This window comes from Chamaea fasciata, unplaced genomic scaffold (genome assembly GCF_029207755.1).
Source record: "Chamaea fasciata isolate MVZ Bird 193981 ecotype frontalis unplaced genomic scaffold, bChaFas1.0.hap1 SCAF_18, whole genome shotgun sequence".
NCBI classification, from domain to species: domain Eukaryota; kingdom Metazoa; phylum Chordata; class Aves; order Passeriformes; family Sylviidae; genus Chamaea; species Chamaea fasciata.
Window position 1 is genome coordinate 10,671,899 of NW_027094103.1, and position 14,092 is coordinate 10,685,990.

The 14,092-nt window shown below is 47.2% G+C and overlaps 1 protein-coding gene across 2 annotated transcripts in view; it reads left to right on the forward strand.

The window, feature by feature from the left end:
- CLIP1 (CAP-Gly domain containing linker protein 1) overlaps positions 1-14,092 on the forward strand; it is a 61,347-nt gene that overhangs the window by 45,542 nt on the left and 1,713 nt on the right. The window contains exons 20-27 of one of the 2 annotated variants that reach the window (XM_066200070.1): positions 891-997; positions 3,709-3,829; positions 7,789-7,841; positions 9,983-10,003; positions 12,533-12,650; positions 12,914-13,073; positions 13,182-13,228; positions 14,001-14,006. In XM_066200070.1, coding sequence (XP_066056167.1) covers positions 891-997; positions 3,709-3,829; positions 7,789-7,841; positions 9,983-10,003; positions 12,533-12,650; positions 12,914-13,073; positions 13,182-13,228; positions 14,001-14,006 — 633 coding nt within the window. Of the gene's footprint in view, positions 1-890; positions 998-3,708; positions 3,830-7,788; positions 7,842-9,982; positions 10,004-12,532; positions 12,651-12,913; positions 13,074-13,181; positions 14,028-14,092 lie in introns of those variants that run through there. The other variant, XM_066200069.1, reaches the window with a different exon arrangement.

Consider the following 14,092-nt stretch of genomic DNA (forward strand, 5'->3'; position numbering starts at 1 on the left):
TGTCAGTCCAAGGTGCAGCAGTTCCCGTTGGGATCTGTGGCCAGTCTGTGTCTTCCACCACTCTGTGCTGCTCCAGGGCCCGAGGAAGGGGAGGATGCCCTCACCCCTTGGTGTTCTGCTCTCCCAGAGCACTGGGAGTGTCCAGCTGGGCTGCCCTCAGTGCTGGAACGGGGACGATTTCCAGCGGGATCTGCCGCCGTGAGAATTAGAAGTGGTGACGTTCGTATGGGTGGGGTTCCTTTTCTGGATTAAAAAAATCCACAGTGTCCTGCAATGCCATCAGAGTGGCTGCAGATTATCTGTTATGTAATAAACACACTGTGTGGTGCATGCAATCGAATCAGCTCCACGAGCTCCTGGTGTTTCTGTGGGGGACACAAGCTCAGGATATCCATGTCCAACGCTTTGTCCCATGCAGCGAGATCCCTGCAAGGAATTCATTTCCTGTGGGTGCAGGCACAGCATTCAGCCCTCCTGACTCTCAGGAAATAAGGTATGGAAAAGCAGAATTTAGGAGTTATCTTAGAGGAATAAAGGTCAAGAGGACAGCTGGTTTTAGCAACGAGCTCTGCATTTAAAAAACAAATAATGCCCTGAGTGCTGTAGCAGTTAAGGGAGGTGAGGTGCTTTGGGCTTTACCTTGGGGTGTTGACACCACATTCCTGGAAACTGCTCTCCAGTGGATTTGGAATTCTTTGTGCTGATCTGTTTGAGTGCAGAAGGTCTCTTAACATTTGTTGTTGGACAAACACATCAGTGCAGACAGGCTGGGTTAATTTAGGGGCTAAAGATGGAAAATGGAAGAGCTCAAGGTCCCATTTGGCTGAGGGTTGTTTCCTGAGAACTGTGTGGTTTCATTGGTGTAATGAGGGGTTTTTTTCTTCTTGAAGTTGGACATGCTTAAACAAAACAACCTGAAAAACGAAGAGGAACTCAATAAATCAAAAGAACTTCTAAATCTGGAGAACAAGAAAGTGGAAGAACTTAAAAAAGAATTGTAAGTATTTCAGTGTTAAATCTGTTCATTTTTGTGGGTACATTTACCTTTATTCTTTTTTTAATTGTCTTTCAGCACCTTTCTGGTATCCTGACTTATAAAGCAGATACTGGGTCAAAATTAAATGTTTGGCATGTGCAAAACTTGACATGAGAATGTTGCTGCTAAATTGCCGAAGGGAATTAAAGCAGATCCTTGGAGCATAGTTGGAAGTAATTTGTTTGTTGGAGAGTTCTGTCACCTGAGGACACAAGATGATATTAAAGTCTTTACTAGAAGAGAATTCTGATTTAATCACAAGTACACTTGGAGTGTTAAGTGGCTTTGTTCATAGAATATTTGATTCTGCTTTTATTTTTCATTGATGGCCTTGTGAAGTTTATTTCTGTGGCCCCACTGTGTATGTACTTCCTAAATAGTGAAACCAAATCCTATATATGGAATGTAAAATTCCAGTTAATTGTTCATTATTTGAGCTGCTTCATTGGAAAACAACATTTGACAGAGTCATGATGTGTAACATTGGACACAAACAAATGAAAGCATTTGATATAAAGTAATTTGCCCTGTGGAATCTCATTGTAGCAAAGCTGCTGCTGTGCCACAGGGAATAAAGATCCCAGGTATTGCTGCCCTGCAGTGGCTGCACATCCCCAGCTCCGTTAAATCACAAACCACTTCCCACCTGTGCTCCAAGAGGGATTTCTTGGCTCATGGAGTGAGAGCTGGAATCTCACAGACAGCTTAAGAGCAGCTTTGACTAATTATTATTATTGTAGTTCCATTTGTCATTTTGTGACAGCTCTGAGGCACTGACAGCTCTGAGGTGACACCAGGGCACAGGGGCCACCAGCTCACAGAATTCAGTGTCTGGCTGTGACTGGCAGCTTGTGCTGGTGGCTTTGGAAAACCTGGGGCCTTGCACAGACCCCTTTGAGAAAGGCAGGATTTCTCTCCTTGAGCAATTCCTGCCTCAGTGCCTGTGGGAAATGCCAGAGTAAATGGCTGCTGGTTGTTCTAATGCTGGAACAGCAAGGGAGACTGATATTATGGAAAGGCAGCAGAAATTGGGCTGTAGTTTGCCAGGTAGGAATTATTTATAGGAGATGCTGCCTTGGAAATCTCCAGCCCCACAAAGTGTTCTCAGGACCCGGATCACTCTGAGGGGCTTAATTCTGTTATTAGACTGAATGTGGCCTCTGATCATCAGAGCTGAGACCTTGGGGAGAAAGGGAAGCTTGTCTAGTTTCTGATTGATCTTTGCTAGTTGGTTTGTGTGTTGCCCTGTTTTAATTATAGGCAGAATTCGCTGGGTGACAGGGATTCCTGTAGAGGGCACAGCTCAGGGTGAGCTGATGAGGGCTGGGTGGGGAGAGCAGAGGGGATGTGGTGCCTTTGGAGCAGGGGGCTGTGACAGGGACAGGGTGTCCTTTGGAAAAGGCTGAGGTGAGGGAAAGCTGCAGTGCCTGTGGGTGCTCCCAGAGCCAGCCCTTGGGAATTCCTTGCCCCCGGAGCATTTCAGGCACACTGACCCCAGGACTGGGTGTGGGGGGTTTTTTAACACCCTAAATAATCTGTGCCTTAATGCCTGAAGAAAGAGGAGGAGGGATTAGTGCAGCACCTCAGCGAGGAAACAGGGTTAGAAATAGGTGTGTTCCTGCTCAGCAGGAGGGGAGTCGCTGTTAGAGGTGGGAGCAGTTTGCTCAGTCCAGGGGGATCGGGGCGGGAATTTGCCAAGGTGAGACCAGGTAGAAGGAACGGCTGAAAATTCAGAGTCCCGTGAGATGCTGAACTAAAATCAGATTTTTGTCTACATTTTTTGCCCAGTGAGAGACAACAGATCCTTGTATTTTGAAGTGCTTGAATAAGTTTCTGACTTAAGGGTTCTTCTGCTTCCCACAGTTATAAAAGTATTTTTAATATTCCAGTCAGGGTTTAAGTCTGTAGTGTTGGCACACAGGAGTACTGCGCCTCCTTTTTTTAAAAACAGAAGAGTAATAAAAATTACTATTGAGTGAAATGAAGGGTATCTTTTGTGCTTTTTGAAAGATGTCAAATCTTAAAGGTTTTCTGTTAGTCACTCGTGTTACAGCCAGCGTGCAGATTTTTAAAAATCTGTTGCAAATAAACGTATTTTAAGAAAACTGTACTCATTAGTACCAACAAAGGCTGATGAAAGCTGCAAAGCCTTTCTTTCTTCAGCTCTGATTTTGTCTCATTTGCAGTTTTGTGTCAATTAAAATAATGGAATAGATGAGGTTTTGCTTCCTGTGATCCTGCACTTTCGGATGACAGACCTGGTAGGGAGTAGTTAAATAAGTGGAGCTCTAAGCTGGTTTTTTTTCCTGTTGCCTTTTTTTCCCCCCAAGTTTTCTTTCCTTTTTTTTTATGCTTTTAAGCAATTCTGTTTTACCTCTGGCTGCAAAGTTCCCTCCCGTGAACAGTCCGGGCTGCAAACATCGCCAACCCTCCAAACCCCAACCGTGCTGCCCCTGGGAAGTCCCGAGTACCTGAACCACGGGCAGGGGAAGGCTCCGTGCAGCCGCAGGGCTCAGCCCGTCCCCGTGTCCCCGGGGTTGTCACCGCTATTCCCGATCCCTCAGCCACGTGACCCTGATGTATTTTTCCAAGCTGTGAAGCCGCCTCTCTCCCCCAGTTTTTCCCTCGCCTCTCCCGTTCCTATGGTAACGATGCTCTCTGTGTGCTCGCAGCGAAGCGCTCAAGCTGGCAGCGGCTCACAAGTCCCAGCAGCTCGAGGCTCTGCAGGAGGAGAACGTGAAACTGGCCGAGGAGCTGGGCAGGAGCAGGGACGAGGTGTCGAGTCACCACAAGGTAGAGCGGCCGCAGCGGGCGGGGTGGAGGCTCCGCCGGAGCTCCGGGGAGCCCGTGCCGGAGAGGATGAGCGGTGCTGGGAACGCTTGGAAATAAATTTGGAAGCCACCTGCACGGGGAGGTTGGAAGTGCAGGCTGACAGAAGGTTACGTAACCCGGGAAGGATACTTGGGAAGGCTTGGGAATGAGCATAAATTAAACGTGCTTTAGCCGAGTGTATTAACAGAGAGTTGCTATTTCTGTCGGGAGTGATTTTGTTACACAGCTGTGGAAATGTCCGTCCGCCAGTACTAAGGAAATGTAGCTTTTAAAATTCTTATTCCTGCTTTCCCCACTGAAAACATAGAGGATTTAGGATGTATTTCAGAATACTGTGTGAAACTACTTGGTCGGACTTGTGCTGTGCATGTGTCCTGCTCAAACTTCACACTGTGCTGCAGCCAGGCAGTGGGTCCCAGGGAAGAGAACCCCTGCAAGGTGCTTTTCTGGTGGTACTTTTTTTTTTTTATTTTTTTACTATTATACCTCAACATGTTGTTGGAATCCTAAAATGGGCAAGTTACTCAGCTTGTATCAGTGGTACTTGCCAAAATATAAAATAGATTTAGAGCGCCTAATGCGGTGGGTTTAGTTCTTGTGGAGCAGTTCCAATGACAGGCACACTGTGAAGGAATCTTTGGAAGATCTTATCCAAAAGATCCAAAAGCAGGAATACAGGAGACCGAGGTTTGTGTCCTGCATTTCTGAGAGAGCACCTGTGCAGGGAGGGAATCCTGTGACAGGGCGCAGACTCTTCCACCCTGCAACAGGCTTCCTATTTTAATAGCCAAGAGGCTGATTTTCCTCCAAGGGTCCTGTTTGGAAGTCCTGAGGATGGGTGACTGCAGCCCTGGCCAGTTTGTAAATCCTTTTAGCTGCTGGCAGGAGTAATGCTCAGGCTCCTTGATCCTCAAGAGCCTTCGGAGGTGACGAGCAGAGTCCCAGACGTGTGGGCTCAGCACTGACTCATTCCCCATCTGAGGAGCAGAGTGGGGAGAGCACATCCCAAACAGCCTGTGGGAGCTGCTCCCCACTCCCACAGGCTTTCCTAAATTATTGCAGAGTCCTTGAGGCAACCTGTTATTTTCAGGGAGAGTTGTAACTTGAGAAAGATTTGGCAACACTGGTCAAATCTTTCTGCACTTTGTCACCCGCGCAGGCCCCGAGGGAAGGGACCCCTCGGCCCCCGAGCCACGGGCCGGCCCCGGTCACTGCACTCGCTCTGTGGCCTCCCTTGTTTGCAGCTGACCTCGGGAAGGAATCCTGCTGTGTGCATCCTGCTGGCCGTGGATCTGTCAGCAGGGATCCCTCTCTCACGGCCAGGACAGACAGCTGTAGTGTGGGAAGCACAGGGATGAATCCATCACCTCACAAACTGGGATAGTGTCAGCTCGGCTGCACCGCAGCCTGTCCTGCCTGTGAGTAGATGGCTCCAAGAGCAAGGATCTGGAGGATCTGCCGGAGCCTGGGTACGCAGCCTGTTTGCCTTCCTCAGCCCTTTGCATCCCCTTCTGCGAGGAAAATGGGATCTGGATCTCGGGAGTGTGGGAATGCCGCCTGTTGCGGTTCCCAAATGTCGTATTTGGGTGTGAGATCTGGTGAATAGCTCGGCCTCCCAAAAGCCTGGGAGAGGCCTTTGGTGTCCCAGGTGTCCCAACACCTCCCCTCTCCTGGCACACCGTGCTCAGGCACCGGTGGCCACAGGCTCTCTGTGGGAAGCAGGAGAAATGTCACCACAAAGAATCCTCCAGCAGATTTCGGAGGAGTGTCTGTGGTGGCAGTGAAGGGTTTCCCACAGCAGGATTGGCCAGGAGCTGCACGTTGTGCTCCCAAAAATCTGGGCAGTGGGGAGGGAAGCAGAAGACAGCAGAGCTGAGGCTGCAGAGGGTCTGTGCAGGTACCTGGGAAATGCATCAGGAAGGGGCAAACACAGGATTGGGAAATTTGAGCTGTTGCTGTGGTAACCACATAAATTCTCACAAGTGTGTTGTCAGTTGGGTTAGAGAATCTGGCTGCTTGTGACACACTTTGCAAAATTAATGAATCCTGTTTCATGAATGATTTATCTGGACATCTAAAGGTTAAAGTATCTCACTCCCAAAGATGCTGAGGGAGCTTTTCTGTATTGATCCGTTAATAATTAGCTGATTGTAATTAGTTAAAGAGTCACATTCAGATAGATACTGAGCTCGGGGAACTTTTCTGGCTTCAAATTATTTGTTGTGGCATTTTGGGAGCCTCAGACCTGCTCAGGCATCTGCAGTTCATTGGAGAAGGTGTAGAAATACCCAGCAGCTCAACTGGCCCATCTTTTATTAACGGTGTGCAAGGTCTGCTCCGAGGGTGCTGAGTGTGACTGTAGAGAAGTGCCAGTGCTGGCAGAGGACAAGGAATCCAAAAATCCAGCTGGGGAGTGTGATGGGCAGGAGATGAGTGCCCTCAGCCTGGAGATCTGCAGGAGGAGAGGGGCCTGGAGCCCAGGTGTCAGAACGAGGGTCTGGAGATGCAGCTCCCTGGGAGTCACATTGCTCAGACTTGTCCTATTTCTCCCTTTCTGTCTGTACAGATGTCAGGAGTTCACACACAGGCTGCCTCTGGGCAGGAAACAGGACAGAAACTGGGAATCAGGGTGTGCTCTGGTGCTGCTGGTGGAACTGGGTTTGACCTGCAGGAGAAACTTGGCCATACCCCCATAGTGCCTTGGCTGCTCTGCTCTCCCACTGTGGTCACTGTCCTTGAGAGACACATCTTGATTCGCTTTAAGAATTATTTATAGAAGTCTCTCTACACCCTTCTAGTATCTATTTTTCCTATCAATGAAGTTGTCTGATTAAGCCCGGTGAAAGAATGCAGGTTAATCCCAAACGTGGAAGGTTTAACAGCTCTGCAGCACAGGAAGGAGAAGGTAACTTGTCAGGAAATGTGGAGGAGATGGCTGCTCTCAGCGAGCTGCATTTAGCTGAGAGCTGGGGGCTGGCAGACACCCTGCCTGCTCGAGGAAACTTGTTTAACACCTTCTGTGCCAAACCTCAGGATCTGCAAAGTGCTGAAAGAATTCCCTCTGTCAGGGACGGGAGCTGTTGTCAGGGCTCTGAGGTTGCCATTATAAATGCATGTGTTCCTGACCTTGTGGATGAACCCTGGAAGCTTGTGAAATCCCACTGGAGCCTGTGCTCAGGGAGTTCTGGTACAGACAGTTCTCACAGCAGGAATTGCTGGCTTTGGCCATTGAATAAGAAGGAAGGAGGAGATGGTGAAAAATAATTAGTTTGCGTGAAAAATACTTGTTTCCTTAACTGATCTTTGCAGAAGATCAGTTGCCCCAGTGTTTCTGTGCTGGGCCCTTGCAGTTTTGTTGCTTTGCATTTCCTAACCCAGTTTAGACCCAAGAACCAACAACAGTAATTTCAGTTGAAGGCTTTGCAGGTTTTAAGGGCTTAAGAGTGTCCTCACCGAGTTACAGGATCAGGATGTGGTAACAAACACCAGACCAACAGCTTTGGGATCAATAATTTATCTCTGAATACCGGGGCAGAAGCAAATACAGATCAGTGATACAGTGACCCAGCACAGCAAACCCAGCAATTCCCCAGTGCTGGGCTAAAAGTAACAGCCGGGCACACGAAGGGCTCTTTGGGGGTGGATGGGGTCTGGAAATATCCTTTAACACTGGTCTCACCCCTCTGCTGTGTGCACAGGACAAGGCAATGCTCATAAAGCACCTCCAGGCCCTCGCTAGCTGATGTTTTGGGCACTGAACAGTCTGTGTTTGGGTGCATGTAGAAAATCTGCCGCTTTGAGGATCTGGGGGCTCTGCAGCCTCTCCCACGTTTATTTTATGATAATGATGCTCTGATATCTTATACCAAGGAAACAATCTGTAGTGTATTAACTGGAGTCTGTCTGTACTTGTGTTTTAGCTGGAAGAGGAGAGATCAGTACTCAATAACCAGTTATTAGAGATGAAAAAGAGGTAAGTTGTTCCTGCTGATGTGTGTTTAACCCCACAGTCCTGCAGAAATGGAACACAAAAACACTGCTAAGAGCTGTTCTTTTCTGTTGTGTCATGGTTAAAAGTGCTGAGTTGTTGCACTCGTTGGATTAGAGATGGATCCGTCCACGTTTGCTTTTAGTTCCACACCTCCCACGTTGTGGTAATTCTAATTTGTAGTGAGCAGTTTAATGTTTGGTTTCAGTCTGCTCTGGAATGTTGGATTGTCCCTCAGTCTGATAAAAAGTGTGTGCACAGATCTGACCTGGCAATGCCTTGAAAAATAACGGACAGTAGAGAGATGCTGAGGAGGGTTATGAGAGGAAAAGGAAAGAAAAGTTACTTTGTTAAAAGTAACTTTGGGCAAAGGCACTTGCTGCTCTCATGGTTTTGGGCCCCTGAGTTCCTTGTGGGTTATTGCAGTTCATTCAGCATTGCTTTTAAATGCCAGATTTGTCCTGGGTGACTGGGGCATCCCTTTGTAAACTGCTGCTCAGGGAAAGGTCCCAAGTCACAAATTTGAGTGTCTGCAGTGGGAGCATGGGAAGCTGATTGGCCCCTGGGCCTGCAGGGAAATGGGTCTTTCAAAAGCAGTTACATAAATCCTGAGAGAACAACGCAGCTCCCCACGACACCTCAGCTGTTCCAGGAAAAGCAAACCAACCCCTGCTACATTTCCTGGATTTACAGTGGTCACAACAAAGAGCAGTGAGAGGCTTTGGGGTGTTCATGCACATCCTTGGCCGCTCAGTGCTATCGCTGTTCCCTCCCTCATTCCCTGACACTCTGTTCTCTGGGAGGGGGCTGTCCTATCTCCTGCTGTTCCAAGGCCAGCAGGCACGGGGGGTGTTTCCCAAGCCAGTGCTTCCCCAGGGAATGTCAGAGTTGGATCAACTGAGCCTCCAGCTTTAATCGGCCTCACGAGCTGCATCACCAGCCTGTTACTGAACATGTTTGAAAACATGTTGGCACTAGTGTAACTCCTGGAAGTCACTTGAGGAAAGGAAGGAGGGAGTGGGGATCAAGTCATTCAATACTTTCCAGCAGTTCTGTTCCACAGAGAACATTTTCAAAGAAAAACTCTTTGTAAGTTCTGCAGGGGAAGGTGTGTGGCTCTGATCTTCCTTCTCCTGTTTTACTCTGGGTGAGCTGCCTGAAATAATTCAGACAATTATGAAATCAGTGAAGTGAATTTTACCATGCCTTGACCTTCAGTTGGTTACACCGAGATGCCCCAGTTTGTGACTGGCTCAATGACATTGCTCAGCAGTGTTGAATAAACTGCAGTAGAAGAGGAAAATGTGCAACAGGGACAGGAAAAAATAAGGAATGGGAGTAGCCTGGCTGAGGCAAACTGCAGCCACTGGGGCTCAGAACATGTCAACATGTGGCATCAGTGCTAATGAAAAAGGTTTGGCTGAATAAAGAGCTAATTAAGTAAAAATAATGAAAAAAGCCTCTGAATTCCATAATCCCACAGAATTTGGTGATGGGAAGATGACAATTTCCTCCTTTTGCCTTGAGAATTCGAGCTGTTGAACGAGAGCCATCTCTGTGTTTCAATTAGGTCAAATCTCTAGTGGTGGTTTTCTCACCTTCCTCCCACCCCCAGGAATTCTCTCCTTCTGTTTTAGCATCCCCTTGTATGAAATAATCCAGCTGGGAGTGCCAGGAGTTTGGTGTTGCTGGATCGTGGGGGGTTCTGTGTGGCTCAGCTCGTTGGGTTCAGTGTGGGTTGCTGTCTGACTGTCTCTAAGCTTCGCTGTTTATGGATACTCATTTCATTCCTCTCTCTTCCCTTTCCTGCCCTTGCTTCCCTTGCTATATCTGTGTGTCTTTAATGGTAAGACTCAAGAAAGTCTATCCACGTTACAATAAATAATTTTTTTTTTTTTTTTTAGTAAAGTTGTTGTACATATTTTGGCTGCCTTTGTCCCTTGGTGTCTTGCTTTTGTTTTGTAAAACACTCAGCTATATATATATATATATAATGAAAAAAAAAGTATATATTTTTTACCAAAACAGAAAAGGCCCTTGGTGCAAATATTGTTCTTCCTTACAGTATTTTGCATTTGTACTCCATGTTTCTAACATGTGGTTCTTGTTATCTTGCATTTTTAAAGCTTACCCAGTAGCACTTTAAGGTATTTGCTTCATTCTTGGAATTTCTTATTTTTGTAGTAAGGGAAGAATCTGGGTGATTTTTTTTTTCCTAATGTTAAACCAAAACAAATCCCCTTCTCCAGCAACTTCCACACACTGCTCAGAACTCTTTAAACTTCGCAAGAAAGTAAAATTTTAAAATGGCATCTAAATGAAAAAGTCATTTTTATTGTTTTGATTTCCCCCCTGCTGGTAAGCAGATGTTTTGAACTTGAATTGGCAGGAAAAAAAAATAAATTCACTAAATCAATTTTTTTTTTCAAAAAAAACAAGTAGTTTCCATAAGATTTTCCTTGCAAGCTGTCCCGGTGCAGTTATTTCCCACTGAGCACCTGCTCCGTAGTTCACTGTGTGTGGCTCCCACCGCACACGATGCTCCAGCATCGTCCCCTTCCAGCAGCAGCCAAACTCTGCCTGGAGTGACCTGTGATCCACACTGAGGGATCAGCACCTTCCTTGGTTGTAACTTCTCCACTTCCAGCATTTTTGGGTCCCCTGCTGGAGCAGCTCCTGGAGAGACTGTGCAGGGAAAGAAAACCCAAAGCTCCAGCACAGGGACCTTCTTCCCCTCTTGTTTTCTCTCCTCTTTTCTTCTCTCCTTTCTCTCCCCTTGTGTTTTAGCATTCGAGGCTCCTGTATTGAGTCTGTAAATATTTTATTTCTATCCTTACAACCCGTTTGCCTTTTGCAACCACCTCAGCCTTGTGGTGGTTGAAGCCGAGCCCGACAAATGGCGAATTAACCACGTTTGTGCCAAAAGCATCTGTTTGGTCCAGATCTCTCCAAGAAGATCTGACCAAGTGGAAACATTGGCTGAATCACAAGCTCTCGAGCATGGGCTGAGTCACTGGGGCTTCCATCTGCCCTTCCCCGGCTGCCTGCACAGCATGGGGACGCTCGGGAGAAGTCTCGGGTGCAGCAGAGCTTTGTGAGCAGCAACTCCCAAATGTGATTCCCAGATGTGCTCGGGGTTTACTTCCCAGCAAATCCTGGATTCGCAGCTCTGCTCTGCCAGCAGCACCCCACGCACTGGTGGCACATCCTTTCCCTCACCAGCACGTGCCTTTGATCCATGCAGCAGAGCACTGAGAAGCATGGGCCAGGCCGAGCGTTGGGAATCCTGCGGGAGAACACGGAGGTGGCTGTGCAGCTTTGCTGACTCGGGGTTGCCCAGGGGCTCTTTCCATGCCAGGGCCCTTTTGGGTTTTATTAACAAGACTGTAACTTGTAATTGAAGGCAAGATCACACAGTCTGCGAGTTGTTGTGTTTCCACTTCTGTTAATTCTCTCATTGTAAAAATATACCAAAACCCAATCAAATTCTGCTTCTTGTTTGGTAGCTGCCTCAGCTTTTCTAAACCCCAGATTCTCCACTTGCTGCTTCCATTCCCGAGTACAATCTGAACAATGAAAGAATTGCATTGATTGTGCTCTCATTGTTTTATCTCGAGTGGGTGAGATTTCCTGTGTTTCATGGTCTGGGTATCGTGGCTCTCACTAACTGTAGATACCACAGAGATGGAAACTTTTCCGTTTGAGCTCAGTAGCTGTCCCCTGAGCATCCTCCCATGTGCATGGGCTCTGCTCCAGGCCCCTCAGCAGTGCTGGGCAGTGTAGTGCAGTTCAGAATCCCTGCAGGAGCTCAGAGCCCACAGCAGCACTGCTGCCCGCACTCAAGAGCCAGTTCCTCCTGGAGAAAAGTAAATGGTTTGAAGTCACTTTTGTTGTTTTCTTTTTTAACCAAAATCTTCCAACTTGGAAGGAAATTAGTACCAATGCTCTTCCCATCGGGGACAGTTCCTCACTGTGTGTGTTCTCTGACCTGTCAGGAAGATCAGCTTGCACCAGTGTGAGGGTGTCACAGCAGTGGTGCCTTAAGGCAGGAGCTGTAGGGAGAAGTTGTATCTCTGTTAGATCCGTGGAAAATATTGGGAAAGCTGGACATACGTACACAGAAGGGAGTTGTGCCTGCTTTGGAGGATTTCTTTTTAACCCTTCTCCTATGAAATAAAACAAATCCCATGTGGTTTCTCCATGTGCAGGAAATGATGATTTCACTGAAATTAGTGAGGACCAGCTGATATTTCCAGCCTCATCCATGCTTTGCATGACACCTTGTACAATGAGCTTTGCATGCCTGTTTTGTTGCTTGTTAGTAATTTTCAAGAAGTAACAAAACTCTCAAGTTAGGTTTTGTGGAACATTGTGCAACATGTTTGTTTATCCTGTATCTCCCCAGTCTTTTAACTTGCTCCTTTAAATTCAAATGGATACGGTGCTATGCAGATTCTGGCATGTACTACCTAGGTAAAGTTTTTGCTTTGTTTCCACAGTAGTAACACCTGAAATGTTTGTACATATATAAAACCTTAGTCAAGTAGTAAACTGTAATTTGTTTTTAAGAACCACTTCTTAAGTAGTTTAATACTTGAAATTAAATGAAACTACTTTAGGCCACTACAGTTAGCCATTCATTAGATGACTTCTGGTTTTACTTGGTTTTCTTCTAGAGAATCGACTTTAAAAAAAGAAATTGATGAAGAGAGAGCATCTTTACAGAAATCCATCAATGTTACTAGTGCCTTGATCACACAAAAAGATGAGGAACTGGAAAAACTCAGACATGAGGTAAATGAGGAATGGATGATTCCTGATTTCAGTCAAGTTGCAGCCAGAGGCTTTGTGTGCTGGCTCCTGAAGAGCCGGCTGATCATTTTTCTGTCGTGTGGCATAGTTAAACCTTAGCATCAAATGATCAGATGCCTGTGCTGAGCCAGGTGACTTCCTGGCACGTGGTTTTGGTGGCTGTTCAGCCCTTGCTTCGAGGGCCCTGGCCTTGGTGCTCTGGCTTGGTGCTGGAAGGTCCAAGTGTTGTCAAACAACTCTTCCAGATCACGGTGCTCCGCGGAGAAAACGCTTCTGCAAAAACCCTGCAGTCAGTGGTGAAGTCACTGGAGTCTGACAAACTGAAACTGGAGGAAAAGGTGAAGAACTTGGAGGAAAAACTCAAGGAAAACAACGAGCAGCCTTTAAGTGTAATGAGCCCCTCAGGTAAAGCCAGAGGCACTCCAGTGTCTGTGCCCTCAGAGCCTGTGACATTTTCTGACTGAGCCATGGCACAAATCACATTGTCCCTTGTTTGCTTTTTTCCCTTTAAAGGTGATGCTGCTACTCTGCTTCAGGAGGAAATTGCAAGAGAGAAGCAGGTACTGGATGTGCACATGAGCATGCTAAACCAGCAGTGGGGCTGTAGGAGGGGGGAATATTCCTAAGACAGTCCTTATCAGGTTTTGTCAGTCAGGATTTTAACGGGCAGATTTATCTTGTAGCCTCTCAGCTTCTATGGGGAAATGTCAGGGACAGTAAATACTAAGAATCAAGTGATGAGTGATACTGGAGAAACAGTTCAGATCATGGGAATGTGAGGAAACAAGCAGGAAATGAGGGTGGCACGTTGTGCCCTGCAGCCTGTCAGAGGTAGAGCCCAGCAGAGCCCTCGCTGCTCCTTGGCCTTTCCCAAGGTTTCTTGGATGTGCACGAGGAACAGCTGTGGCCCACCTGAAGCCGGTGCTTGCCATCTTTGAGAAAGGGGCACCCTGAGCTCCTGGGTACCTCTGAGCTCTGCAGTTCTTCCCAGCTGCACAACTGGACTCGGAGCATTGGCAGCAATGGAGAAGGAAGGGGCTCAGCTGGCACAGGAAGATGTGATTCAGAGTAGGACAGTCACAGTGACCTCGTGAAGTGCTGCTTCACAGGGGCCTGTGCCAACAATGCCTAGAAAACATGGTGAGAATAGAATCACCTTCTGCTCCTGATAAAGCCTTTGTTAGATCACAAATGTCAGTCAGAGTGATTAAAAAACGTCCTTCCCAGTTTTGCAGCCACCAGAACTGTCATGAATATACACTAACGACCAATCTTTTTCTGGTTTTCTGCTTCCCTGAATTCACCTGCTGATGGAACCCTTCCTTCCACCAGGGCGAGGTTGGTTCCACTTCTTTCCTCCCCAGTTCATTTGCCAAGTGTTCTTGGTTATGTTCAGCAGTGCTGGACCCCGGTGCCGTCCCCCT